The 27021-nt window shown below is 36.9% G+C and overlaps 1 protein-coding gene across 1 annotated transcript in view; it reads left to right on the forward strand.

Moving 5' to 3' along the window:
* The first annotated feature begins 518 nt into the window (after positions 1 to 518).
* Positions 519 to 27021, forward strand: part of Asb5 (ankyrin repeat and SOCS box containing 5) — a 61397-nt gene continuing 34894 nt past the window's right edge. The window contains exons 1-2 of the mRNA XM_042701477.1: positions 519 to 595; positions 18811 to 19095. Coding sequence (XP_042557411.1) covers positions 18900 to 19095 — 196 coding nt within the window. The 5' untranslated portion in view covers positions 519 to 595; positions 18811 to 18899. The remainder of the gene's footprint in view (positions 596 to 18810; positions 19096 to 27021) is intronic.

Here is a 27021-nt window from a genome sequence, read left to right on the forward strand (position 1 = left end):
GCTGGAATGTAAATATGAGAGCTGACCTGCAGCACATACTGAAAATGGTAAAGGTACGTTGAACCTGAGTGTTTGACAGCTAGAGCAATCTATTAACTCTCAGGCCTTACATCCCCACCTTCTCTTAAATGAGAAGTAAATTTCTCTTTTGTTCACACTACCAATTAGAAGTTCTTTTTCTGCCATATGCAGCTCTAGATTTATATTCTCCTCCTTAAGTTATTGCCTGAAAAAAATAAGGACATAGCCCATGAGTCTATTCCAATTTGTAGTCTTCCCTGGACTAGGATGTGAATATAGCTTTCCTTGGGTGACATATTGTGTGAGATAAGGTTAAACAAAATCAAGTTGCAACTAAGATGGGAGAACAAAGAAGAGGGTGCTGAGTCACTGACTTACTACTATTATAATAAGCAAAGAATAAAGGGCCGAATCCTGTCTGAATCCTGTAAACTAAACCCTATCCAGCCTATGTGGAGAATGAACTTGAATTTGGATGTATTCAAAGAACTGAAAGCAAGCAAGCCAGTTTAATAGACAAAGGGAGAAAATGATATAAAGGCTGGCTCAGATGATTCATGGCCTTATCAATAACGTAAGTTTATATGTGCCCAGAAAAGTCCAAATTTAGCCAGATTTTCCTTGAAAAATTGCAGTAATGCTCTCTTTTACTCTCCTTTAATATTCTCTTTTACAGGAAAAATATTCTGGTTTGGATAATATATTCTAGCATTGATTCTGACAATAAATTTCCATGTTAAAGAGTTTGGACTATATTCTGAACATAATAGGAAGCAATATTTTTCCCTACTCTGTGTGAAGAACAGCAGGCTTTTTACAATTGGCTTGTTCTTTATCTCTTAGTTACTCCCTTGTTTTTTTGCTAGGTAAATTTAGAAAAATTCTTTCTGAATTGGATTGAAAGGTTATTCAGCCTCAAAAGGACAGATAAAAGCCCCTTTCTGCCTCTTTTGATCCATCTGACATTCTCTCCAAGACTATTTTTTTACTACCTGCGTTTCTCATCTAGCAATGCAGTTAAATATAAGCAATCTTGCAAAGTTGTTATAAACTATTATTTGTGGGCTTAAGGTATTCTTGCTTATGGTACTTCTTTTAAATATTTTTGAATTTTTCTTCACATAGTTATACAAGTGGGTTTCTATTTACATATGCTTTGACGTGTACAGTTCATTTCAATCAGAATCCCCCCTTCCACCATTCCCCTCCCCTATGGAATTCCTTTTCAAATCTTTCTGATGGGACTGATGATATAGACCTCTAATCTTCAAAAAATTAATCTGATGTCTGCTTTGTGACCACGAACAAGTGGTGGAGGCTTTTCTTTCTTTCTTTGCAAAGTGGATTTATTCATATAATTAGTTTACTAGGCTTGTATTCATCTTCTTGGGCTGCTTTAACAAGATAGCACAGATTAAGTGCCTTAAATAACATTTTTTAAAAATCCATTTTGTCTCAGTGCTTGAGGTTCAAGTTGAAGATTCTCCAAGATTGATTTTTTTTCTTTTTCTAGCTTGTAGATGGCAGTATTATTCCTGTGTCCTGTCAAGGCCTTTAACTCTATGTGCATTTACAGAGGTAGCTTTCTAATGTCTCTTCTCATTGATGACAACACTCTTAGGAGGTTAGGACCAATCTTTATGACTTCACTTGTATTCACATGCAGTCTTAGTGGGAGTTAGGGCTCTAATGTATATATTTTTAAGTGATATAGAGAATTGAAGTAACATTTCACTACAAGTGCATTTCCTATTTAAAACCTACAAATGATGATTTAGATAAGCATAGTTTATGATGAAATGGCCATGTATAATAGTCTACAAGAAATGAAAACTTGTAATATGATTTAGTTACTTTCCCTGTGGCAACAGGTAGGGAGCATTGTTCTATATAAAAGGAAGACAAAAAAAAGCACCTTTGCCAAAACTCATTCTTAGTATTATTTGAAAGAATAACCCAACATAAGCAATAATATGCTATTGTTTTCACTGTCTGTCAACTCAGAAAACAGCTTAAAATTTCCTACCTCCACCATAGCAGATCCTGTTGTGATACCCACCATTTTTATAGTTTATTAAAGTATATTCATCTGTCATGTGTAAATAATAACTACACATAAGCTACAGCTCTTGAGCTGAAGTTCGGATAACCAATGAGTAGAATTTAGTGATATCTTCTCGTTACCAACTTTTATTTTATTGAAACCAAATAATTTCAGTGGAAAAGAACCTAAATAGGTGGCCATAATTATAGTTTATAGGGAGTAAGAAGGAGGATACATACATTATTGAGAGTATGATATGTTCATGTGCTACATGATGATGTTTCAGTCAACAGAAGACTATACGCAATGGCTTCAACTATTATAATGGAGTCAGTGATACCAAAATTTTGGTCATTAGACTTAATGCCAATTCACAATAAGCAAGAGCAGGATTTTGGAGAAAAGGAATCAAATGTTCATTCATTTGTGAGGAATTACAGGAATGCAGCACACCTAGCATAAAAACATAAATGCAGTTCCCCATTCCTGCCCCATCTCCTAGGCATTTCAGTCCACTTATCTCCCATTGACTCCTGCCCAATTGATTAAGTTGCATGTCTCCTGACAAAAAAGTTCCTACTGTAGAGGTTAGGAACATAAAGGCTCAGAAGATGGCTGCAAGAATATTAAATTTGAACTCAGCATAGAGAAATTAAGGAGAGTAACAGAAAAGGAAGTGTTTAGTCAACTGATCGATGTAACAAAGCAAGCTGCTAGTGAATTCATTTTAGTTACCAGGCTAAGAAATACAGCCTTGAATATCCTCAAGGATCTACTCCCCTTATACTCTTCCCATTGCCAATTTTTGCTGTCCATTTCCAAGGAAAAGGAGTTACATTCTTCTTACTGCTACCCACTAGTGATGGCAAGAGTAAGGGTTACATCTGATGAAGGAAGCATCATGGAATGCCTTAAGTGCCCAAATGAAGTATTAGGTACGGGATGTTAACAAAGTGTCACATGAAAAAGTAGGTATAATGATTCTTCGATACACAGGACAATAATAAAATACATTGAATGGAAAAGATTCAGTACCTCTGGGATCCAGGATCCAAAAAAGCAATCCAAACACTTAATCTGTTAGTCCAACATTCAGGCCATCCAGCATGGTTGTGTGAAGCGCCCATGTTTGTTGTCAACAAGTTGCATGTTGTCTACCTTGAAGGTGATGGTCAAGTCATAGCCAGTCTCTGTGGACAATATTTTTGCAGAATGTTAAATGGAATCCTCCAATGACTCACGGAAATAAAAGTTCTTCAGTCTTTGATGAATCTGTGTCTTCTTGACTCTGCTAAAAGAACTCAAAAATAGGCTTTATTTTTGGAAAGCGAATCCAAAGGCCATGTTCCTGAATGCAATAGTATCTAATTGTCTTCAGACCTAAAGGAGGGGTTGAGAAATTTTATTCAACTTCGGAAATAAAAGCTCCCAGTGCTCTATTCTGTCTTTTCTATAGAATGGAAAGTTTACCTCAACCTTGAATTCCTATTGTCAGGGAAGATATATCTTTAAAGCTTCTGATAAGCTTCCTATTGTGTTTCTGACAAGTCAGGAGTTTGCAATTAGCTTCTTGTAGTGCCTTCTTGCATGTAGCAATGAACCTAAAATCAAGGATCCAGATTCTATGAAACCCAGTTATTACCAGAAAAATTTGAGTTGTTTCTTTTGTTCAAGGTAGCTCTGATTTTAAGGCAGACTATTTCTCTCAAACATAAAAGTTCATTTCCCTAGGGTCAGAATGTGTCCTTAATATTGCATCATTTATCAAAATTGCCTTGAAGGACACTTTTGTGTCAGAAAGCCCTGAGTAGAAACCTTTTCTTCATAATCTCTTAGCTTCATTCAGTTTTAGAAGGACCGGCACAAATGACTCTAACTCATGATCTTCTGGTTTCATCCTCTCAAATGATGGGATAATAACATGTACTACCAATCTAGGCTTGACTCCATTTTGATCCTGATGACATCTGCTCTTCTCTGAACAGTTGTCCCAAATGGTCTGACTGAATCATTCCATTTTTCTTTGTCTCTTATCTCTGGGATGGGATTTGTCCTGAGGAGAAAATGGGAAAGGACACTTTTCATACCAGGACTAAAAAAAAATCTGTCCTGGTTGGTCTTAAATTAGGAGAGATGGAGCAGACAGCTACATCTGGCTGAATGCAAACAATTAAGGGGCTTAGAAAGAGTGGACTTACCTGAAGTCCCTTCCAAAGTTTAATTCTGCCTTCCTGTAGGAGCTATACTAATTTGCTACACAATAGCAATTTATGAGAACTGACTTGCTAAGAGATCCCAAAGTACTACAGAATTCAGTTGAATCCAAATTATGTTTATGGCAAGATGGAGCAGATTATTTGTTCACATAAATTATTAGATCCTTTGTAAAGAAAAAATACAAAGAAATACTTTAAATTCATCAACCATAGGAGACCCTTGACGTTAAAATGACTTTCTTATCTTTAGGATTGCAAAACAAGTTATAAATTCGTTTCAGTTTTTGTTCCCTTCTTGATGTTGATTCCTATTGGATCCCAGTAGGTAGGGAAACCAAGGAAGGCTTGGGTGAGGATAGAGCCAGACCCCTATTCTGTTTCCTGCCACAGAGTCCAGGAGAGTTCACCTTGAACTTGTATGACAGAGGGATGGGGCACTTTTGCTCTTTATCATTCCTGGCTAGGATAGGAAGCCCCTCAGAGCATCCTCAGGAATTGGTGTGGGGACCTGAAGCCAAAGCTGCACCTAGAGGTGTGAAGTTGGGCTCAGGCCAAAATTAGGATTAAAAAGATTCATTGTATTTAGTTTAGCTAGTTCTTCTTCAGCAGTTTCTTCTGGGGTGTGGCTTTCCTTGCTCATTCCAGCCTTTACTTTTCTTAGTATTGGTAACGTTAGTGTCTGGCCTTTCATATTGTGCCACGATGTGAATACATGAAGTATATAAACCCACATGGATTCTCATCTCATTGCAATACTTTCTGAAAGCATGACACTACTTGCAAAATTGTATATTAATGAAAGTGCCATCCGTGTCCAAAATGGGTAGACTCATGAAGTTTCACACAAACATAAAAAAGAAAAATAAGTTGACAACTAGTATTTATGACCCATATCTGAAAAGAAAATACTGGATTTTACTGACCACAGTCATCTCCTGAGTTCAAACGTGATGCTGTCTTCTCAACTTTTTATAAATAAGATAGAGGTTTTTGTGTGTTTGCCATTGATGAACTTTGCTTTAAAATTTGGCTATAGTTTTCTTTTAGTGTTTAAGCCATTTGAGTTGTTTTTGCTTTTAATATCTAAGAATCTAAGTGCCATGCAGACAAAGACTATCTGTTTTGTTTTTTTTTTGGTTTGGTCATGGGGTCTGAACTCTGGGCACTATCCCTCAGCTCTTCAGCTCAAGGCCAGCACTCTATCACTTGAGCCACAGTGCTACTTCTGGCTTTTTCTGCTTATGTGGTGCTGAGGAATCAAACCCAGGGCCTCATGCATGCAAGGCAAGCACTCTACCACTGAGCCACCTTCCCAGCCCAAGACTTTTTTTTTTAAAATCACTGATTGCACAGTTAAATCACAGAGGGACTTAGGATTTTTTTTTAAGAATGAACACTATAGCTGTTTGAGAATAGGGGATCTTTCCATAATAACAAAAGAAAATTCATTCAAATCTTTCCTCCAAGTTTGTTTATTTTTAGTACAGTCTAGCTAAAGAAACTCAAGTTAAAGGAATAATTTTCTTAATTTTCGTGTATTCTTTAACTGTCAATCTAACTGTCAAGAATTAATGCTTATTCTTCTATCATGTTTATTGAACAAAATATTTCAAGTGTTTTTACCCACCTTCCTTTCAATATATGTAGTCATAACATGTCTATTACTATTCATTTATTGAATATGTGACAATTCCTTCTTTCCTTCATTTTTATGCTAGTACAATATACTTTAAAAGCCAAAATAATATTGAGAATAATTCTTCTAGCTCATTAACCCTTTGAGAGAGTCTGAAAATCCTTACACTCTCACTTGACATCTTCTCGGGGAAAGATCTTCTGGCTTTCCTAAGGCAGGATTAAAGTAACTCATCTGGTTAAAAAATATTAGGAGACTCTCTCTGCTCTTTTCTAGCTCTCAGCTTTTTCCTTCTCTTCTCTTTCCCATCTCCCTTCTCTTTTCTAGCTCTCTCTCTGCTGTTTTCTAGCTCTCTCTGCTCTCTGCTCTCTCCTCTCTCCTTTCTCTCTCTGCTCTTTTCTAGCTCTCTCTGCTCATTTCTAGCTCTTTCTCAGCTCTTCTCTTCTCTTTCCCAGTTCTTTCTTTCCCAGCTCTCTCTCGTTCCCAGCTCTCCCAGCTCTCTTTCCCAGGCCTTTCCCCACCACATGGAGGACCAAGATGGCCTGGTGCCAGCCAGAACAATGAATAAACCTACCCCTTACCTGAATACCACGTGCGTGGTGCTGTTCTTACTCGCCTACCTCTTTTTAAAAACCTAACAATTCTCATCACCATATGAAGCATGGGTATGTTAATAAGCATGATTTGATCTTATATACATATATATATATAGTTATTTACCTATTAAATTTTTTAAATTAAAAAAAGATACACATAGCCCCCCCCCAAAAAAAAATATTGGGAGAACTATGCAGATATACCTCAGATTCTCCATTATATTTCCTAATTGTTGGTACTAGCATCTCACTGGAGAGGAAGAAGTCACTTTTGCTCCTCTGGATAAAAGCCCTTCTCTGACTCATATAGTAGTAGTCTGTTCCTGTAATAGAAGAAGCCTGTAATTCTTACTAGTAGATATAAGACTCAAATGGATGAAACGCTTCAACCCAGTCTGATGCCTCCCTAAAAGCAAATGGTGCCTCCAGAGTTAGGTGATGTGACAAAAGTTCAGATTTGGTGAAAGGTGGCATCTATTTAGCAGAAGTTGGGTGGCAATATGACTCATTCATGAAAAATTGCCAGAATGCTTAACTCTATAGATTCTGGCCATTCGGAATATTTCAATAGCATTCTCCTTGGAACCATGAACCAAGGTCTACTAGATATTTTTTACATGTTTCCTTGTACTTATATGTACAATAGCAAGGCCTTTTTCCAAAAGGTGCCACCACCGTTATAAGAACAATAAAAAAATACATATTAAAAAAAGAGGTACTTGGAAGTGGTGCTGTGGCTCAAGTGGTAAAGTGCTTGCCTTGAGCTGAAATGCTCAGGGACAGCGCCCAGGCCCAGAGTTCAAGCCCCATGACCACCACCACCACCACCACCACCGCTACCACCAATATCAACAAAAGAGGTGCCTCAAGGTACTAGCAATCTTGAATCACATTAATTCAGTATCTGGAAATGAAGTTTTCTGGAGTATCTATACTGCAGTCATTAAGCGCTAGCTTAATGTTTTTTACTGCAAGGTATTATTACTATGAGGAATTGTGTAGTACCATATGCTACTAAGGTGTCCAATCTTGGTAAACCTTCAGCTTTTATTTTCCCTTTTCCTGACAGAATTAGACGTATTGTTTAATCTCTCTGCTATTTGTTAATGATTGGTAAAATATTCCTAGGGAGAAGGTAGTCCACTGTTTCATGTTCTCTTTTCTGAATTTTAATCTTTTACTGGATTCATAACTTATTGATTCTACTAGGAATAATATATAATATTAGATAGATAGATAGATAGATAGATAATGAAGCATGGTCTTGCTATGTAATCTAGGCTAGGTTGGAAAGTTGGAGCTGTGATTATTCTATTTAAGCCTTCTTATGTTCTTGGACTATAGTCATACATGAGCATACTCAGCTTTTCTCAATGTAGTTTCCATTTAATGGCACTGTAATTTGCATGGATTAATATGTACAGATCCTCATTCTATAGTTGATTTCTCTCACAAATCTATTTATCAAATTCTTGTTGACACACATTTGAATTGTTTCCAACTTGAGTCTAGATAATTACAGCAAATCCTGGGTATCCATGAGTACATGTTTCCAAGGTGACTATTGTTGAAGAAAAACTGCATGTGTTCAAGATGTGTAGAGTTAAGTACTGCACTGCTGTTTGGTTGATTTTTTTCTCCTCAAAGTGACACCCAATTTCTAGTAAACACAGGCTGCCTTCCCATAAATTAAAAATTCTCACTCTATCAATTAAATCAAGCAATTAACTTTTACTTTGCTATTTTGCACCATTTGTTTTATGTGAGGTATATATTTTTTTACACTATTTAGGTCTGGAAAATACTCAGCAGGTAACAGAAGCATTTAACCACAATAGCTAGCCCCAATGAAGAACAAAGACCTGCTCTTCATCAACTGAGCTCTGTAACGCCCATGTGAAAATTCAAATTTTTGTGTCTTGAAATTTATTTTGACTTTAAAAAATGTTATTTTGGCTGTGTTTGGTCTAAACCACATGTAATACATCTACAAATAAAATGGGCCTACTGTGTATCATTTGTGAACATTCTCCAGCCTACGCTTTTGAATTTAAACTTCATAAGGGAAATGAGGGGAAATTCATGTTTACATATCTGTCATATTGGAGTTTTCTACATCAAGCTGCATTTTGACACCAAGTTTTTAACACCAAGCTCAATTCTTTTGGCCATCAACAATTAGCTTTTATTTATGTCTTTTTATTTGAAGGTTTATTTAACAAACTTTTATAGAACACTAGATCTATCCAAAATACTTTTAGATATTAGCCTGACCTACTTTTAAATATGAACCTAACCTACCTAATCATTTCCACAAGTCATTGGCATATGATTTATTGGTATTCACGTTTCACAAGTGAAGAAGTTGAAAAGTTTGAAAAGGCTGAAGAAGTGTAACTTTTTGAGGTTATAGGTCTCGAGGTAGCTCTCTACCACTCCCTGGGGCAATGGGTCAGGACTTAACCAGTGTTAAAACCCTATGAAATATGGTTAAAGCTTAGTTCCTCATAAGATCCGTTTTGACCTTTTCCTTTCAAGTGCTGAGACGTTGGGGCCAGGAGAGATGAATGGCCTAATGCTAGCTGTTAGTTACTTCCCTAGGGCAATTGTCTGGAGCAATGAATTGTCAGCTGGGCATCCCAACTGCCCTCCTGCTAGCAAGAGCCACTTTGAACCCAAAGCATGACTCTAGCTAAAAACAAACCAACAAGGCCCCATTAAGTAGCCTGCACTGGACTGTTGCCTCTACAAGCCACAGTAAATTCTAGAAGATCCCGCAGCTACTTCCAATGAAGCCAGAGGGGAAATCACTTCTTTTCCCAGGTGTCCCTCAAGGGCCAAGTACCTATGACTGGTACAAAGTCAGTACTTTATCAGCCTAAGGGACTGTATGAAAGGTGATGACCCGAGCCATGATTGGTCCCCATGCAATTCTTCATTTGCATGAAGGGACTGCTGTGGTTGCTGTAGACAGCTTGGTCACTTCCTCCTTTCTAGCTATATAAATCATGTTGCTCAGCTCACTTCCTAAGCAGCCAGGATATGCCCTTCTACACTGCTCCCTATGTTACAACCACATGCCCAATAAACACTTCTCTCAAGAAACAGCATGTCTGAGATGGTCACATGAAAAGAAAAGAAGTTGTGACAGAGATGGCAGCAATGGCAGGGCAGTGAAGACAGCAGCAGGGCCAACAGGGAGCCCATGGAGGTGTCTCCCCCTGTCAGCAGCTGGACACTGTAGCAAGGGCAGGGCTTGCTTAGTGCCCCAGTGGCAGAGGTAAAGCAGTGTCCAGGTAGCTGAAGTTTCCCAAGAATAAAACTGATAGGAGCAGCTGGCCAGTGGGGAAAACAACTAGAAAAGTGACCTCCGTGGCCATGAACATTGTAACACCTATCCTTGCTGAGAGCTGTAAAATGCCTTCAACTGACCCGGAGGCATGGGAATGATCATAGAGGAGATGAAGCTGCTATGTTAGAGGATGCAGTTCTCTGCTGCCTGCTGCCGTCCACGGCAGATATCCAGCAAGGGCAGGAAATAGCGAGCAACTTCTTACCTACCTGTGATTTCTACCTGGGTAGAACAGGAGGACCCAAGTCCGCTAATTTGTAATACTGGGAAAGTAAGATTGTCTGGTTCTAGAGGCCGTGTTGTCTATCTGGAATTGCTTATATCTAAAAAAGGAAGAGCCTCCAACTTGCCCTCATGCAAGGCCCATTACATAAGCTGGAGATATCTGTTGTTGTAAATTACTGTATGAAACTGAACAACTATGAAATGCACTTTCTTTTAATAGCAATGTTACTACACAGAAGAGAATTGCCACAAGGCAAAGATGGAAGGAAGTGAATATCTATAGTCCACAATGAATTCCTGGCCAATGTTCCCCCATTGAAACAGTGAGTGTACAAGTTTCCATGTGGGAGGATAGCAGGTGCTCTTTTCTTGTCAGTGCCCTCAGTGTTCTCTCAGCATCTGCATTTCTTGACATTTACAAGAGTAATGGGATGTTAGGATCATTGACCTCTCTGCAGCACCTGTCTGTCTATAGAAGATTGTCAAGCTTTCTACCACTTTTGGTGCTATTACAGACAAAGGCCAGGTGGGGGAGCTCTCGATGGATCTCCTGAGAGGAACTTTGACCAACCCAAGTAAAAAGTGAAGTCAACTGTAACTGGAAGAAAATATCCAGGGTTGAGAACTGCTCAAACACCAAATAAGGAAGATAAAGCGAAAATGTAAAGGCTAGCTTCATGTTGAGGCAAATGGTCAAATGAAGGCCTCTCTCATTTTTTTTGGTTGAGATACTGAGCATTAAAAAAGGCCAAAATAAATTGCAAACTTTGGAGAAAATACTATTATGTAAAAACTGAGTTATCTCTATATATGTACATACATGTGTATATGTGTATATATACATATGTATGCAGACACCCATGCATATTTAATTATTTGGTCACCCTTAAAAAAACATCATGTATCAAAGGAAGAGTAGACAGTGTTGTTTGCACATATCATCTATTTTATTAAGCTTAAAAGTTAAAAACAAAGTTAGTTCACTTTCTCTTCTCTAAGTAGGGTGCCCATTTCTCACTTGAGTGCTGGAATGAAGGAAAGGGGAATCCACCAGATAAAGTTCATTTCAGACACCTGACATGTGCCCAGGCCCACTTTATGATACTTGGTATTCAAACACTATCCATTAATACTTATAATGTGGTCTTTGTCTACATACTTCCAGGTCAGGGCCTCAGTGACTAGCAGGGACCAGTTGGGAACTGAATGGTGGACTGTTCTAAGGGTACTTTTCGCTCATTTTCTCTGGTATTGGAGAGTGGTAAGAAATGACACATTAAAAAAAAGAGTTTATTGGGATTAACATGTTCAAAGTATATTATGTACATGTGTGAAAGTGTCATACCATGTCATTTTGTCTAATTAACATACACCAATAAAAAATTAACAACAAAAAAGGAAACAATAGAGTTTTTAAATAATCCTTTAGAAAAGGGCATTTAGGAAGTGGTGCTGTGGCTCAAGTGGTAGATCGCTCGCCTTGAGCTGAAGAGCGCAGGGACAGCGCCCAAGCCCAGAGTTCAAGGCCCACAACCAACCAAAAAGAAAAAAGAAAAAAAAGAAAAGGGCATTTGGAGACTAGTATATACATAAAAGTATACACATAAAGAGTCTGAGATCTTAAGTCTAAAAAATATGCTTTAATGATGATTTTTTTCTCTAAAAATTCATAATTAGAGTTAAAAATAAATTTGAAATATGAGCATTCAAGGTAGTACATCTGTTGTCAAAGAAAATATACTCTTAAGATCTGAAAGTAGGTCATTCACTGGCCTCAACTTTATTAGACACATTATTAGTCACATTTCAGGGTAAATGATAATGTTTTATTCCCTTAGCAAAATAATATTGCTCTAATAATATTGCTGAATTTTCTTTTTTTATCTCTTTTTTTCTTTTTTGTCAGTGGTGGGACCTGAACTCTAGGTCTGGGTGCTATCCCTGAACTCTTCAGCTCAAGTCTAGCGCTTTACCAGTTGAGCCACAGCGCCACTTCCGGCTTTTTCCTGCTTATGTGGTGCTGAGGAATCAAACCCAGAGCCTCATGCATGCAAGGCAAGCACTCTACCACTGAGCCACCTTCGCAGCCCCTGAATTTTCTTTTTTTAATGATAAAAAAAAAAAAACTCTTAAAGTAGTTGTACGAAGGGGTTGCCATGTAACAAGGTGGTTCATGAATACGCTGCATGTCAGTCTTAATCCATGTCAGTCCTTTCAGCTTCCTCCCCGTTCTCCCCTCCGCATTGTCCTTCCCTCACTCTTGTTTAGGTAGTAGGATATACATCGAATTCTTGACACCGACTTCTCCTCTTTATTCTCCTACTTCTTTTGCCTTGACCCCACCCCACCTCTTTCAACTATCTGTTTCCTGGTTTTCATTTTGCTTGAGCTCTGACTTTGCCTTTCTAAGGAATTACACTATTTGAATTCTTCCTTGAATCTACCCTATTTCAGTTCATATGTTTGTCTACACTTGCCTACTTCTCAAAGTGGTTAAATCTAGCTTCTACATATAAGGGAAACCATGTGTCTTCTCTGGGCCTGAGGATCTCCATGATGTCATTCTACTTTTCATATGCTCCCTCGCTTCAGAGAGAAAGGGTTCCTTTTCTGGAATATGAAATGGTTAGAACAAGTTCCTAATTGCAAAGGTCTGAATGGAGTCTGTTAGCTTCAGCCTACTAAAACACACAAATGTTTAGTCAAAGCTATTTATACCCTGCTCCTGGCACTATTGTGTGCCGTGAGTCACAGGGTATGGCCCTCAGGCACCCGTGGGTAAAAGTACACAACAGGAAAGTTGTGGTACGCATACTGGCACAATACAGAGAAGAACCGCAGTGAGAACAGTTGGGCTTGGGATCCCTGTACTTACATTTCAAGATGTGTAATATCTTGCAAATTGCTTATCTTTTGGGGATTCTCTCTTTCTTTTTTAATCCGTTTGACAGAAAGGATAATCAAGCATGAATATCTATTCCCTAGCACACAGCTGAGCCAAGTAATAGAGTAGTTCTTATTCAAACTCTCCCCAACAACAATATAAATAAAATTATAATTATAATCACTATGAGACTATAGCCTTTATCAGATAAAAATCTGAGATACTGATTCTTAGAGTTCTATTGAGACTGCATTGGATATGACCGAAAGATTATATTATAATATCTAAAATGATGCCAAGGATTTTGACAATGTGCTCTGGTTCAGCTTTATGAAGTATCTATTTCCTTAAGTATGCTTTTGGGTAAGTCAAATTTAAACAGAATATACTAAACAGAGGTAAGATAATTTAATAATAATTTCCTTAAAAAATTTCAACATGAAGTATAAATGCTTTTGCTTTTATTGAATATTCTCATGCATCCTAAACACCATAAGGTTCTAGAGTATTCTCAATATCTAAATATTTCATGTGGCATTATTTCTTATCAGATTTCATAAAATAAAAACTGAAGGCATCTTATGAATTTTTTTATTTCTTTTTTATTTTAAAGATGCTGTACTGAGAGGTTATAGTTACATGAGTAAGGTAATGAGTACATTTCTTTTTGTTTTTTAGTCAATCATGAGGCTTGAACTCTGGGCTTGGGTGCTATCCCTCAGCTCTTCAGCTCAAGGCAAGCACTCTACCGCGCTTGAGCTACAGTGCCACTTCCAGTTTTCTAGTGGTTTATTGGAGATAAGAGTCTCACGGACTTTGACGCCCGGGCTGGCTTTGAACCATGATCCTCAGATCTCAGCCTCCTGAGTAATTACAGGCGTGAGCCACAGGTGCCCGACCAAGAGTACATTTCTTGTAGGGCATTATTACCCCCTCCTACTATCCTTCCCTCCCCCACCTCCCCCACTCCCCCATGAATGTTTTGCTTGAGCTGGCAACTTTTTGCCTGAATGGTGACCCTTCTAATCTTGGTATCCTAAATAGCTAAGATTCTAGGCATGAGCCATTAGCACCTAGTACTACCATATTTCTAAGAAAAAGACAGAGAGAGAGAGAGAGAGAGGTAGAGAGAGACAGAGACAGAGAGAGGGAGAGAGGGAGAGAGACAGAGACAGAGAGAGACAGAGAGAGACACACAGAGACACAGAAAGAGACAGAGACAGACAGAGAGAGAGACTGAGAGAAAGAGGGAGAGGGAGAGAGGGAGAAAGAAGAAGAGAGAAGGAGAGAGAGGGAGAGAGGTAAAGAAGGAGAGAGGGAGAGAGAGAACAGGAGAGAGAGGGGGGAGAGTGAGAGAAGAAAGAGGGCTGGGAAGGTGGCTCAGTGGTAGAGTGCTTGTCTTGTATGCCTGAGGCCCTGGGTTTGATTCCTCAGCACCACATAAGCAGAAAAAGCTGGAGGTGGTGCTGTGGCTCAAGTGATAGAGTTCTAGCCTTGAGCTGAAGAACTGAGGGACAGCACCCAGGCCAAGAATTCAGGCCCCACGACTCACACACACACACACACACACACACATACACACACACACACACACACACACACACACACACACACACACACACACACACGAAGAAAGAAGCAAATGGAAATTTTTAGTAGGGTCACTATATTTGACTTATGGAAAGATTTATCAACAAAGCACTAAGGACAGATAATTTCTATAATATCTCAGTGACATTTTCAGCTAATAACTTGGAATGATATAGTAGCTAAATGAAAAAAAAAGTTAGCCTAAAAATCTCTGGAAATGAAATTCTTTAAAATTTAAGTTAATCTAGAAAATTTTTTACAATCATCATCATATGTCAGTTTCAAAAGTCTGACAAAAAGATAAATCATATACTATCCTGGGATTCTAAAGGGGAATAAGAGACTTAAAGAGACTTGAAAGAAGAAAGGGTCAGAGACCCAGTTATTTTCCTCTTAGTAACTTTTGTAACATCTATGTGGTAATGAGAGACAAAGATAAGAACTCAAATGGAGACCATAGCCATGTAATCTTTTTCTTTGGATCTTTCTATAAAGGCTAATGCTCTTAATGTTGATGCCTTAATTCTCACTGAATTCTCTTATTAGAATATTGACCTAATTGTGAATTCCTTCTAGCCAGGCTATGTATCCCTTGCTTTATTCCCATTCTTGTAGTTCTCACTCATTCAATTGAGCTTACTTCTATTTTGTTTTATGTGCTGACCTTTGAGAACCTTATTCTGCTCCTTCTCTAATGGTTTGCCAATCATGAATGATCCAAAGGAATCTGATATTTCATGAAATACTCCTCTTGCCCATCATTTCATTTATTGAACACAGTTTCATGCTATTTAATGATCATATCATGCTGATGGCTTATCCCATTAGTTTAAGTACCGGATTAAATGAAATATTGTATAGATCTTTTTTGTTGTTGTTGTTGGTCATGGGGCTTGAACTCTGGGCCTGAGGGCGATCCCCCAGCTCTTCAGCTCAAGGCTAGCGCTCTACCACCTGAACTACAGTGCCACTCCTGCTTTTCCAGTGGTTTATTGGCAGTAAGAGTTTCATGGACTTTCTTGCCCAGGCTGGCTTTGAACCTCAATCCTCAGATCTCAGCCTCCTGAGTAACTAGGTTTACAGGTATGAGCCACCAGCACCCGGCTATTGTATAGATCGTGTGTGTGTGTGTGTGTGTGTGTGTGTGTGTGTGTGTGTGTGTATGTGTGTGTGTGTGTGTGTGTGTGTGTGTGTGTGTACCCTGGGTGATATCTCCATGAGCATGAATGTCATTTTCTGTATTAGATTGTAAGTACTTAAATGAAGTGTTAGAGGCAACATGAAATTTTAGTCCCAACTATGTTCAAATTATGCTGTTGCTCATAATTAACCTTTGTAGGTCAGTACAGCTCTCTGAGACCAACTTCTCTTTTTGCTAACACTCATAACCCAGACACTGGTGGTTCATGTCTATCATCCTAGCTATTTGGAAGCCAGAGATGGTTGAGTTCATGGTGCAAGGCCACCCCAAGTATGAAGTATTTTCAGGACACCATCTTAATGAAAACCTGAGAGCAATGTGGCTCATTAGTTATACTAATTATTGGGAAACCTAGCACAGAAAGATCAAGCATATATTTATGCATGTACACTTATATGCCAGGTACAGTAATATATTGTAATGATACCTGTAATCCCAGCTACTTGGATAGATGTAAATTGAAATAATCACCATCAGACAACAGCCCAGGCAAATAGTTAGTGAGACTTCATCTCAACCAATAAAGCTAAGTGTGCTGGTTCACCATCATCATCATATACACATGGGGGGCTTAAATATGTGGCTCAGAGTCTAGGTTAACCCAGGCAAAATCATGAGATCTTTCCTCCCAAATAGCTATAGAGAATAGGACTGGAGGTATTGCTCAACAGTTACAACGTCTTCCTAGCCTAGGAAAGGCCCTGGGTTCAAACAAAGTAAATAAAGATACAGCCTCCTGATATGTAATACAATAACAAATAATACTGCGTATGGCTGTGTGTATGTGTTCACACAGCAAAAGTGACCTGCAATCATGTTTTTTTCCTGTTTTTAGTAACACAATGTTGAACTCAATTTCCACATTTTTGTTAAATTAGATCTAATAATATTAAGAAAGTTTGGATGTCTAAGCTAATCAATACATCCTTGCAACATAGTAAACTACAAGAGCACTTATCTCAATAAATTACTTAAATTATTAATGATTCAAGGAAATGCTAAAGCCAGAAAAAAGAGTCCATGTTGGGTTTTTGAATATGAAAAAGGTAGCTTCTGATCTGTCTTTGGTGGGTTTATTTCCTGTGAGTTATTTTATTGGACTTTGATTTTAATTAAGTAATTAACAGATTGACAGGTGCAAATTTTCTTAGGAGGAGGAATAAAAAAAATAGAAATGGAAATGAAGAATTTATGAAAATGAAACCTGATAGCTTGATAGGATGTCTTAAATATTATGCAGTAGTGTATTTCTTTTCTACTAGTAAAACCAGGAGGATTTAAGTTCACCGCATTAATGACAGCAGCCTTATTAAATAGAAATGTGTCCTAACGCCAAAGAATCCAGGCTGATGTAGAGCACTTACTGGTAACGGGAGGCACTTAGATGTGACTCAGGCAGGTCTGTTTCTGATTGCACTGGAGTGGAATTCACATGGTGACTCAGAGCATTGCAATGGGGTGTGAGCCTCTCTCCAGCCTGTGGTCAAGGCAGAAGACTCACTGCAGTGCAATCATATGCCTCAGCCAGAAACACACAGTTAATTCCTCTTCCACGTTTTCTACTTAGCGCTCACAGTTTCCCAAAGCACACGTGAGTTGGACACTTGGTCCAATTATAGTGTTTCGACTTATGTGTGGGCTCTGAAAATGACACCGAAGTCTAATTGCATAAAGAACTTAGTAATTCCTTTCAATTTATTCATCTAATTTTATGTTTCTGGGAGCTATCCATTCACTGAAGAAAGGAAGAACCTGCTTCATTTGACCCATTTATTTAAGGGACATTTCTCCCTTATCATCTGAATGCTTCATGTAAACCTTATTAGTTAATATATATAGCATAAAAAATATAGACGGAGGTAAGTAAACCATTTCGTAGTATGACCAATCATAAATATACTCCATTTCCTGAGAAGAATCACTGCTGTTTCCTTATATCTACTTTTATTTGTGACTTTGACACTTAGCATTTGCTAAAGAACTTCAAAACAATATAACAACAGACAACAAATCTGTTGATATAAACAAATAAACAAACAAACTCCTCATTACACATTATGTTTTTTACATTGGCACGTCTTTTTTATACTTAAATGCCAAAATACTGTTACTTTACATTATTTGTCATAATAATTTATCTTATTTTCCTTTTTAAACCATGGTGTAAAATATAGGTATGACTAGAATACCATATATATATATGTATATGTATACCCTACCAATCTATTCATTTCATTTCAATCATGAATAGTGCTAAAGCATCTATTGTTTTACTCAGTAAGTCTGTATCAGCTTTTTCCGGGAAGATTTTTCTGCTTTCCTTACCAGCATTTGGCTCTTCCTCTTTGTACCCTCATGATACTCTTTCCTACTCTACTTTGTTACCTGATTTCCTGTCTGTTTCCTTGTCTAGACTATGGGATATTTGTTTCTAAGGACCTTGTATTCATGTTTATTTTCTCAGCATCTAGAAAAAAAATGCTTGGCACATAACTGATACTTCCAAAGATTCACTTGGAGAGTAAAGCTATTACTTATTATTATATTCAAGCTAAAACTATTAATCAATGACATTCTAATTATAATCACTTATAAGAAAAAAGTTTTCATCTAAAAACAATAAAACAACATCATTGTCTAATTTGACAAATAACATCATGACAATTCAAGTCAGTGACTATATATAATGATTTCACTTTCTCTGAGTATTTTAAAAGGCTTAATTTTTCTCAATATTTTGAATATTATTTGCATTCACTCATGAGCATTTCATATACAAAGTATTCAAAATGTTTTTGGTAATTAGATACTAAAAAGAAAATACTAGTGATATTTATATTTCAGGGTCTGGATCTTGATATTCAGAGAAAAGAGGTGTGGTATCATTTTATATTGCGAATGGAAAGTCAGGAGTCTTGTGAAACGTGATGCAGTTGCTTCCATGATATATTGTCAGACCAATAGGAGATTGTGAAGAGCTTTTATGGACAGTATAAATATTTTGAGCCGTAGGCATCACTACCAGCTGATATTTTCTTTCCTCAGGACCAGCTGTTCAAGAGCATCTCGGACCAGAGCCAGACACAGTTGAGGCTTGGATCTAACTAAAGACCGGCGCAGATTCTTCTGCAGCAATGTCGGTGTTAGAAGAAAGCCGACCATTTGCTCAACAATTATCCAATGTCTACTTCACAATACTCTCACTTTTCTGTTTTAAGCTTTTTGTGAAAATCAGCCTGGCTATCCTCAGTCATTTCTACATTGTGAAAGGCAACCGCAAGGAAGCGGCAAGGATAGCAGCTGAATTTTATGGAGTAACTCAAGGACAAGGTAAGTTTATGACTACTCTCCTGTTTCAAGTAGAGTTGAACTGGCATTTAATCTGCACTCCAAGAAAACATCACATGTTTTCTTTATGGAAGATTCTGTAAACTGTGAAGGAAAATTCTTGTAACTCACTCCATAACTTCATGAAAAACAAAATTGTTTTATCTGTTTTAATGTTCAGGTTAAAATCAAGGCACCATTGAAAGAAGATAAATGCAGGCACACTATTAAAATATCTCTTTTCTCTTGAGAAACATTAAATAACTTAAACACTGCATTTGCCAAGTCATGGTTTGAGAGATTAATTTTAAAGGTAACTGATTATATTTCAATGATTATGTAACATGAGCCAACATTTTAACATTTTGACAGCATTTAAATGAAATATTTAGCTCTATAGATGATCATGGTTTTTAAAGGGAGAGCAGTTAAGATTTTATTTCAGACAATTTTATAATTTGATTCAAATTGAATTACCAATATGAATATTTATGGAATGTGGCTTCCTCAAGGGATTGCTATTGCTTTGCTCAGTTGGTGAAAAAGTGATTATTAAAAGATAGGAACATGAAATAACAAATTTCATATGTGTGCAGTCAAGTACATCTGTGTTTTCTTAAAATAAATTGAAATATGGGTGAAATGAAAATGATAACAGACTTCAAAATTTTGGAAAACCAGTTGAAGTAAAAATCATCTAGAGGATAGGATTTAAATGGTCATTTTAATTGCTGATAACATTTCAATGAATTCCTGATTTGAAATGAATCAGCCATGCATGAACATATCTCAAGGCAATGAAAATATAAAGCGTCGAAACCTAGAATCACACAATTAGGAAGAGCACTTTAAGCTTTCTTTCTTAAAATTGAGTTTTCTACATTCTTCAAGTTTTGATATAACACACTTTAAAATCTAGGTTACCTTATTGGTATGTGGAAAGTTGAATGAAAATGCAAAATCTTTTGTGAGATAGACAAGAGCATATTTTCTGAGAAAAAAATTGCTCTTGGGAAAAGTAAGGAATTTATATACTAACTGAATGTGACAAAACTCTAAATACTATGGAAAGCTCTGATGAGGAAAGTGAAATTTTGAGGATTTAGCAATATTCATTCCTTTATCTGCCAGCCTTACTTCACAACAGGCTTAACTATTTAAAGGTAAAATCCTTACTATGTAGTCCAATGGAAAATAATAAAAAAAATGAAACATTGAAAACTAGGTTTTAAAACAAAACCCTTATTTCTAGATACAAGGTTGAATCAATCAGGAGATCATAAGATAGTAAAATTTATCTACATAAATAGCCTATAGCTCATTACCTCATAGTCAAATCTTGTGTGCTATAAGAATTACCTTACATAAAGCTATGTAATATAGTAGTATGTTTATCTGTTCATACAAGGCAATGGATACTCCTTTTTTGTACATATTTACAAATAAAAAGAGATAGTCTTCCTATCTTTAGACTGACTTGAGTGTATTTTAGCACAGAAGGCACAGGCTGTATAAAATGGCTTCCATGTTCTTTCGGCTTTCATTCAATATTCTACCTTAGGATTGAATCTTAACACTCTAGGATTTTACTCCAAGATGGGATGAAAGATATTAATTAGTATTCCTTAACAGAAAACACATTTCCTGGAAATATAAAATGGAAACAAAATTCTAGAAAGCTTTGTATCATTTTTAATGTTAAATTTATTTAACAAAACTCTTTGAAATCATACATTAATCTTCAAGTACTCAGCAACAGATATGCATTGCGATTTTTATTCAGTTCAATCATGATTATAATGTCTAATTTTACAGTAAAATTAAGAAAATAAGTCAGGAAACTTTTATTGTCTTACTACTAATAGAGAAATCTTCCTTGCTGAGGGTGTTTACTATTTTCTGTATTTCTTTTTTCAAAACTAGTTAAAGCATTGTAATTTTCTTTGTATCTTATCTTTAGATTGATTGATCAGGCTTAACTATTGCTGTTTAATCCAGCAATTTCCTCCTTCCTTGGGAGTATTATCACCTTCCTTCCACTTCGACTTACGTTTCTTATTCCTGCTTATAAGGCTGAGCCAGATTGTTCCTTGACACTGTGTGTGTGTGTGTGTGTGTGTGTGTGTGTGTGTGTGTGTGTGTGTGTGTGTAATTTTCCAAATTCCATTGTGTGTATTTTTCACATCTTTCCTAATTATAGATGACCCTGTTGAAAATAGTACTTTGGTGTACAATGAAAGAATCTGTACTATTGTACAGAAGCTCATTGTATCAGATTCTTGGATGGCATTTTGTCTGTTTTTTTTAGACACTGTTTCATCAGACTTGAGACTAATGCATGATTTACACACAAGAGGGCTGAGAAGCTCAGTAGCAGCTACAATAGTTTAAAACCTTGCCTTCTTGATCCATTTACAACTCAAATAAAATTTACATACCTACTTTTTCATCTTGGAAGATGGTTAAACCATCATCATATTGAAGGGACCTATTCTTTATTATGCTATTCAGTATTATTCTTCCCATTAAATGTACTGGTTAGAACCTCTGCATTTCAGAAGTCAAATCTATTTTTAAAGGTAGCACTATACTTTAAGACTGATGGTGAGACTAACAAAAATGGAAAGATGTTTTCAGCTATAATATTCAAGATGTTTTCAGCTGTATTATTAAAAGTACTTTCAGCTGTAATATAACTGTAACAGTGACAAGAACAAATGGGAATATGGAGGAGGGCATTAACTTGGTGAAGTCATTGCAACTTTCAAGATGTGAACTACTAATAGACCACGGGTTTGTCAAGAGCCGGCTTTTCCTGCCTATTAAAGGCAATTCTTTTCAAGGTCAATCTTAGGCTGAAAGAATTCAATAGACCTATCTCCAAGTATGCAGGGTTTCGTGTATGAGCACCCTTGACTTTAAGACAATGAAGATACAAGACACAAAAATGACAAATGTGTTTACATTCTCTTTCAGATATACTAAATAACAAATGAATCTCAAGATTGAAAGGGTCAAATTCATGTTTGGACCTTTACAGATATATGCAAAGAAGTAGTAGATGTTCAATTGACCCTGGGAGCAGAGACATGGATTTAGGGATAAATTTGGACTATTAGGAGGTAGATCTGTCTGGTGGAGTGTTTATGTTGTAGAATAGCAATGATAAACTGAGCCTCAATAGGAAAGAATTTGAATAGCAGCTAAGCAATTTGTATTTAACTTTGAAGGCACTAAGATTCATTGAGAGTTTCAGTATTAATAATTTTGAAAAGACATTACAAAACCATAATGTAGTAGATATACAGGTATGGGAACTCTGGAATTGTACAATAGGATCCATAAACCAGTTGAAACCTTACTATAAGATGAGCCCTAGACTAGAGGTGCTGGTAAGAATACAGAAGAAGTAAAGAAAAGAAGAAAGAATATATCTGGTGATGCCTTTAAATAGAATAGCCAGAAAAAACAGTTATTGCCTTGAGGTAAACCATGGTCTTACCATTAGATATTAGTGTATCAATCAGAAGCCACAGAAGCCAACCTGGGAACATAAACCATTAAATGCTTGATGAATCTGGTGTGTCACCAACCTTTTGTTCCCGTAAAAGTAGAAACTACTAGAATCTCAATTCTAGTCTTGCATTGTGTGGTTTGTGTATTTTTTTTGGTAGGGAGGGGGCTCCTCCACTTTTTAAATCACTAGCCTCCTGATTATGATTTGGCTCCTCAATAAAAGAAAACATGCCAGCTTGCAAACCAGAGTGTTTTAGTCCCCCTGAGATTTTACTGCTGGTTGTAAATTAATATATTCACACCCTCAGATAAATCAGTAGTTTGTGTTCTTTGGATTGTAAATCCACTTCAGAGATTTGGATTTGCTCCAGCTTTGCTGATATATCAGGTTTCTGAGAGTGCAAGTCCATGAACACAATTTTGGATTGTAGAAAATCCCTCAAGGTGATGAGTCTCGGTAGATGTGACTTGAGAAACAGACAGCTGACATTTGACCTTCCTCGGGTTTCCTGGCTGAGAACATAGAACATAGAATGTATGCAAAATCATCTGCTAGAAGATTTATGCTTGTGATTTCATAAGTTTTGTTTTAGGGTTGCCATTCAACAAGCAATTATTTTCATCACAACTAGGCTTGGAACCTGAAAATAGGATACACTATAAATATGCTACCTCAAGTCAATTGGCAAAATAACTTGTCCTTTCAGAGAACAGTACAACCTGGGGGGCCAAGCAACTAAAGTTTAACATAATGTTACATCATTTGTTTCTTCATGAGCACATGCCATCAGTGGTGGCAATTACTTGTTGTTATTGTTGTTACCTATTTCTCAGGAACAATTTGTTTTGTGAAGTTGTATTGCTGTTGTGTTGACTGTGAATGAGATTGGGTATGTGAGGAACATTTCTCAAAATCTTCACAATGAAAACGTTCAGGAAGTAAATTTGTCAGATAACTTCTTTAAACGGTGTTTGTTATATAAATGTATAAAAAAATACCCTGAATACATTTTGGCCATATTTTCTGTACTTAAGTGAAATAGCTCTATGTAGGAATATTAGAAATAACAATTATTCTTAAAAGACAAAGGATATCACATTATATTTGAAAGTGCTACCATTATTTTTTTAAAGTGGTTCTATTTTGTACAAGCTCTATTATTATCCTCCACGCCTGAACATTTTTTTTGTAATCCTAAAATAGAAGTGAAGTTGGGGGACAAAGTTCCAAGTTTAGAAATGACTGTCAATTTTTGATGTATGTGTATTTTTCTTCTTTGATTCTTGGAGATAAAGAACTTGACATAGCTGGTGGTAGCTTGGGAGGAATCAGGTTTTTGTAGAAATATTCCTTTTATAATTTTTTTCTTTCTTTCTTTCTTTTTCTTTTTGTCCGTCGTGGGGCTTGAACTCTGGGCCTGGGCGTTGTCCTTGTGCTCTTCAGCTCAAGGTGAGCCCTCTACCACTTGAGCCACAGTGCCACTTCCGGTTTTCTAGTGGTTTATTGGAGATAAGAGTCTCATGGACTTTCCTGCCTGGGCTGGCTTTGAACCATGATTCTCACATCTCAGCCTCCTGAGTAGCTAGGATTATAGGAGTGAGCCACCAGTGCCTGGCTCCTTTTATGAATTTTGTTCCTATTTTTCTTCCTTTAGTTATTCAAACAGTCATTTATTTATTACAGCTTACACAGTGTTAATTTGTGTATGTACAATTTCAAAGCTCTGTGCTTGGCATTAAGAATAGAGTATTTCCCAAAGCACAAATTTGTAGGAGAGAGAAAATAATGAAGTAATTTTAAAATATGATAAATGGTATCTCATAAAGCTAAAATGCTATGAGAAATGGAAAGAGTCCTACCTGAGATATTGTTAGATCAAATCTGTACTACTAAGATAATACATATTTTTCTACCTTGTATTCCTATTTTCCACAATATGTTCTTATCATACACTTTCTAGTTCTCCTTAAAAACATGTTCACTTCTCAGTCTGCTCTTTCTTTCTTTTCTTATGTTCATCCTTTCTTATTTCTATCTCTTTTGCTTTCCTTTTCTGTATTTTTCAGTACTGTGATTTAAACTCAGGGTCTTGCCTTTCAACTTGTTTACTTTGCTGACACTCACCCACTTTAATCATGTCTCTGGTTCTTCATTTTGCTATTTTGGAAATTGAGTCTCCACAGACTTATTTGCCCTGGTTGGCCTTGAACCATGATCCTCTGGATCTTAGCCTCTTAACTAGCTAAGGTTACAGATATGAAGCACAGGTGCCTGGCCACCTGTTATTTCTAAATCATATATCCCTTGCCTAAAGATAGACCAACTTTTTTTGACAAAATAATTTATTTTTAGGAAAGGCACATTGTTTATTGATTATTCATTACTTTTTGGGGGGAAAATCAATGACTGTTGATGAAAAATATTCAAAATGATTTGTCGAGTTTGATAGTTGACACTGACAAAGTTTATGAAGTTCTTATATAGTAAGGATGGCAAATCAGTGAAAAATAGATCTTATATGTCTGTTTCTTGTATTATTTATTTTAAAAATGCTTTTATTTTAAAATATTGCATTATTAATATATATCTGAATTTAACTCAGTTAAAATAATTCTTAGATAGCATCCTATTTCTCACATAGTGTTTTGTGCTTCATGAACATATATATGCTACATATAATATGTAACATTTTTTAATAAAAAGAGAATGCTTAGAAAAATGAGCTAAATCATGTATATATAAAAAATCATACATCCATCAAGTAGAAAATTATAAGTGGGTATATGCTTAGGAAACCAGACATGGGAGGCTCAGAGTTTGAGGCCAGCTTGGATGAAATATTCATAAGACTTACTCTCAAGAGAGAAGCGTGATACATACATGATTGTTAAACTAACAATAGTACGAAGTATAAATAGATTCTCAATTCAGTCCCATCTACGAACAAAAAAGAACAAGACCCCACCTTAAATTTATTTTTTCCATCTTGAAGTTAAAGAGAGAGAAAAGGATGGAGCCTAGCTCAAAGAGTAGAACACCTTCTTAACAATCATAACCCCAGGTTTAAATCCCAACACCCACTTCTCCAAAAGAATAAAAACAAGAGTAAGGTTTTATAAAACTTACTATGTTAGTATTCAGGAGGGAAAGGAATTGAGGTCAGCCAAGAGTATAAAGCATTTTGCAGAGAAAGAACAATTTAAGTCAGAATATATTTGGTTCCACAGAAGTGGAGATGAAGCCAAGCTGAATATAAATAAAACAAGGGAGAGGGAAGGGGAGAGTTTAGAATATGGAAGCAAATATGCCTGGCTTGAACTAGAACAAAATGTAATAAACGTTAGAGAAAAGGCAGCCTTTAAGCTGGTGCCAAAGGATTTTTGATCTTAAAATCATGCATGCCAAAACACATAGTTCCATTAAGAGTTTCCTAATACCCTTACTGCATCCAGCATGTATTAAAATGTCGTTAGCTAGTGATGGGAGTCATTACCACCGTTAAGAATCTCATACAATCTTCGGTGTAATGAGTTAATATGTCATGACATGAATTTCCCCAACTTCCTGTCAGAGATGATGGAATGCTTTCTCGACGGTGGCTAACTTTGCACGTTCCCAGGGTGGTCCCATAACAGCTCCTTTCTGAAGGATTATTAGCACATTAAGCTCATTTTCTAAACTGGAGGAAGATTATTCCACTGCCCTGTCATTGGATGCAGGCGGTGTATTTAGAATAGCTTTCCTGCCAGAGCTACCTTCAAGCAGACAGAATTAGATCGGGGAAGGGGAGAGAGAGGAGGAGGACAGAGAAGTAGGAAAGAGAGAAAAGAAGGTGGGGGGGGAAAGGAAAGTCAAAGGAGGGAAGGAAGGAAAGAGCTGGCTTGGGACTATGTGGAACTTTCGTTATCTCTTCTTTGCCAGATGCACAGGGAGCAAGCAATCACTCCTTCCAGCCTCCCTCCCCTCCCCCCACCACACCCCAGCAATGCTACCTGCAGGTGATGGGCTTCTTAGACTGGAAATGCTCAAATGATACCAAGTTAGGAAGATAAACGAAAAGTGTAACTAAAAGTTTAGGCTAAAAGTAATATATGTTAGAATAATGCTATTCAGTCCTGCAAGGCCTCATGGGTCTCTCTGAGACTAGATAGAAAATCTATTCTCTAAGTATATTTAGGGGTTTTCTACAATAGGAGGGTATGGGAGAACACTCCTTCTTCTTCTCCTCTTGAACGGAGTGACTCTATTTCCCCAAATCTTCTTAAGTAGAACATTAGGAAAATTTTTCCTCAAAGCGAGGGATAAATAATGTTTTCAACTAAACTGTGCCCCAGTTATTTAAATATTATTCATGTATGCTCATCAGTACGGATCACACACTAAATGCATCATCACTTCACACCCTTTTCCAT

Source organism: Dipodomys spectabilis, unplaced genomic scaffold (genome assembly GCF_019054845.1).
Source record: "Dipodomys spectabilis isolate Male_0828 unplaced genomic scaffold, ASM1905484v1 ptg000009l, whole genome shotgun sequence".
Classification (NCBI taxonomy): domain Eukaryota; kingdom Metazoa; phylum Chordata; class Mammalia; order Rodentia; family Heteromyidae; genus Dipodomys; species Dipodomys spectabilis.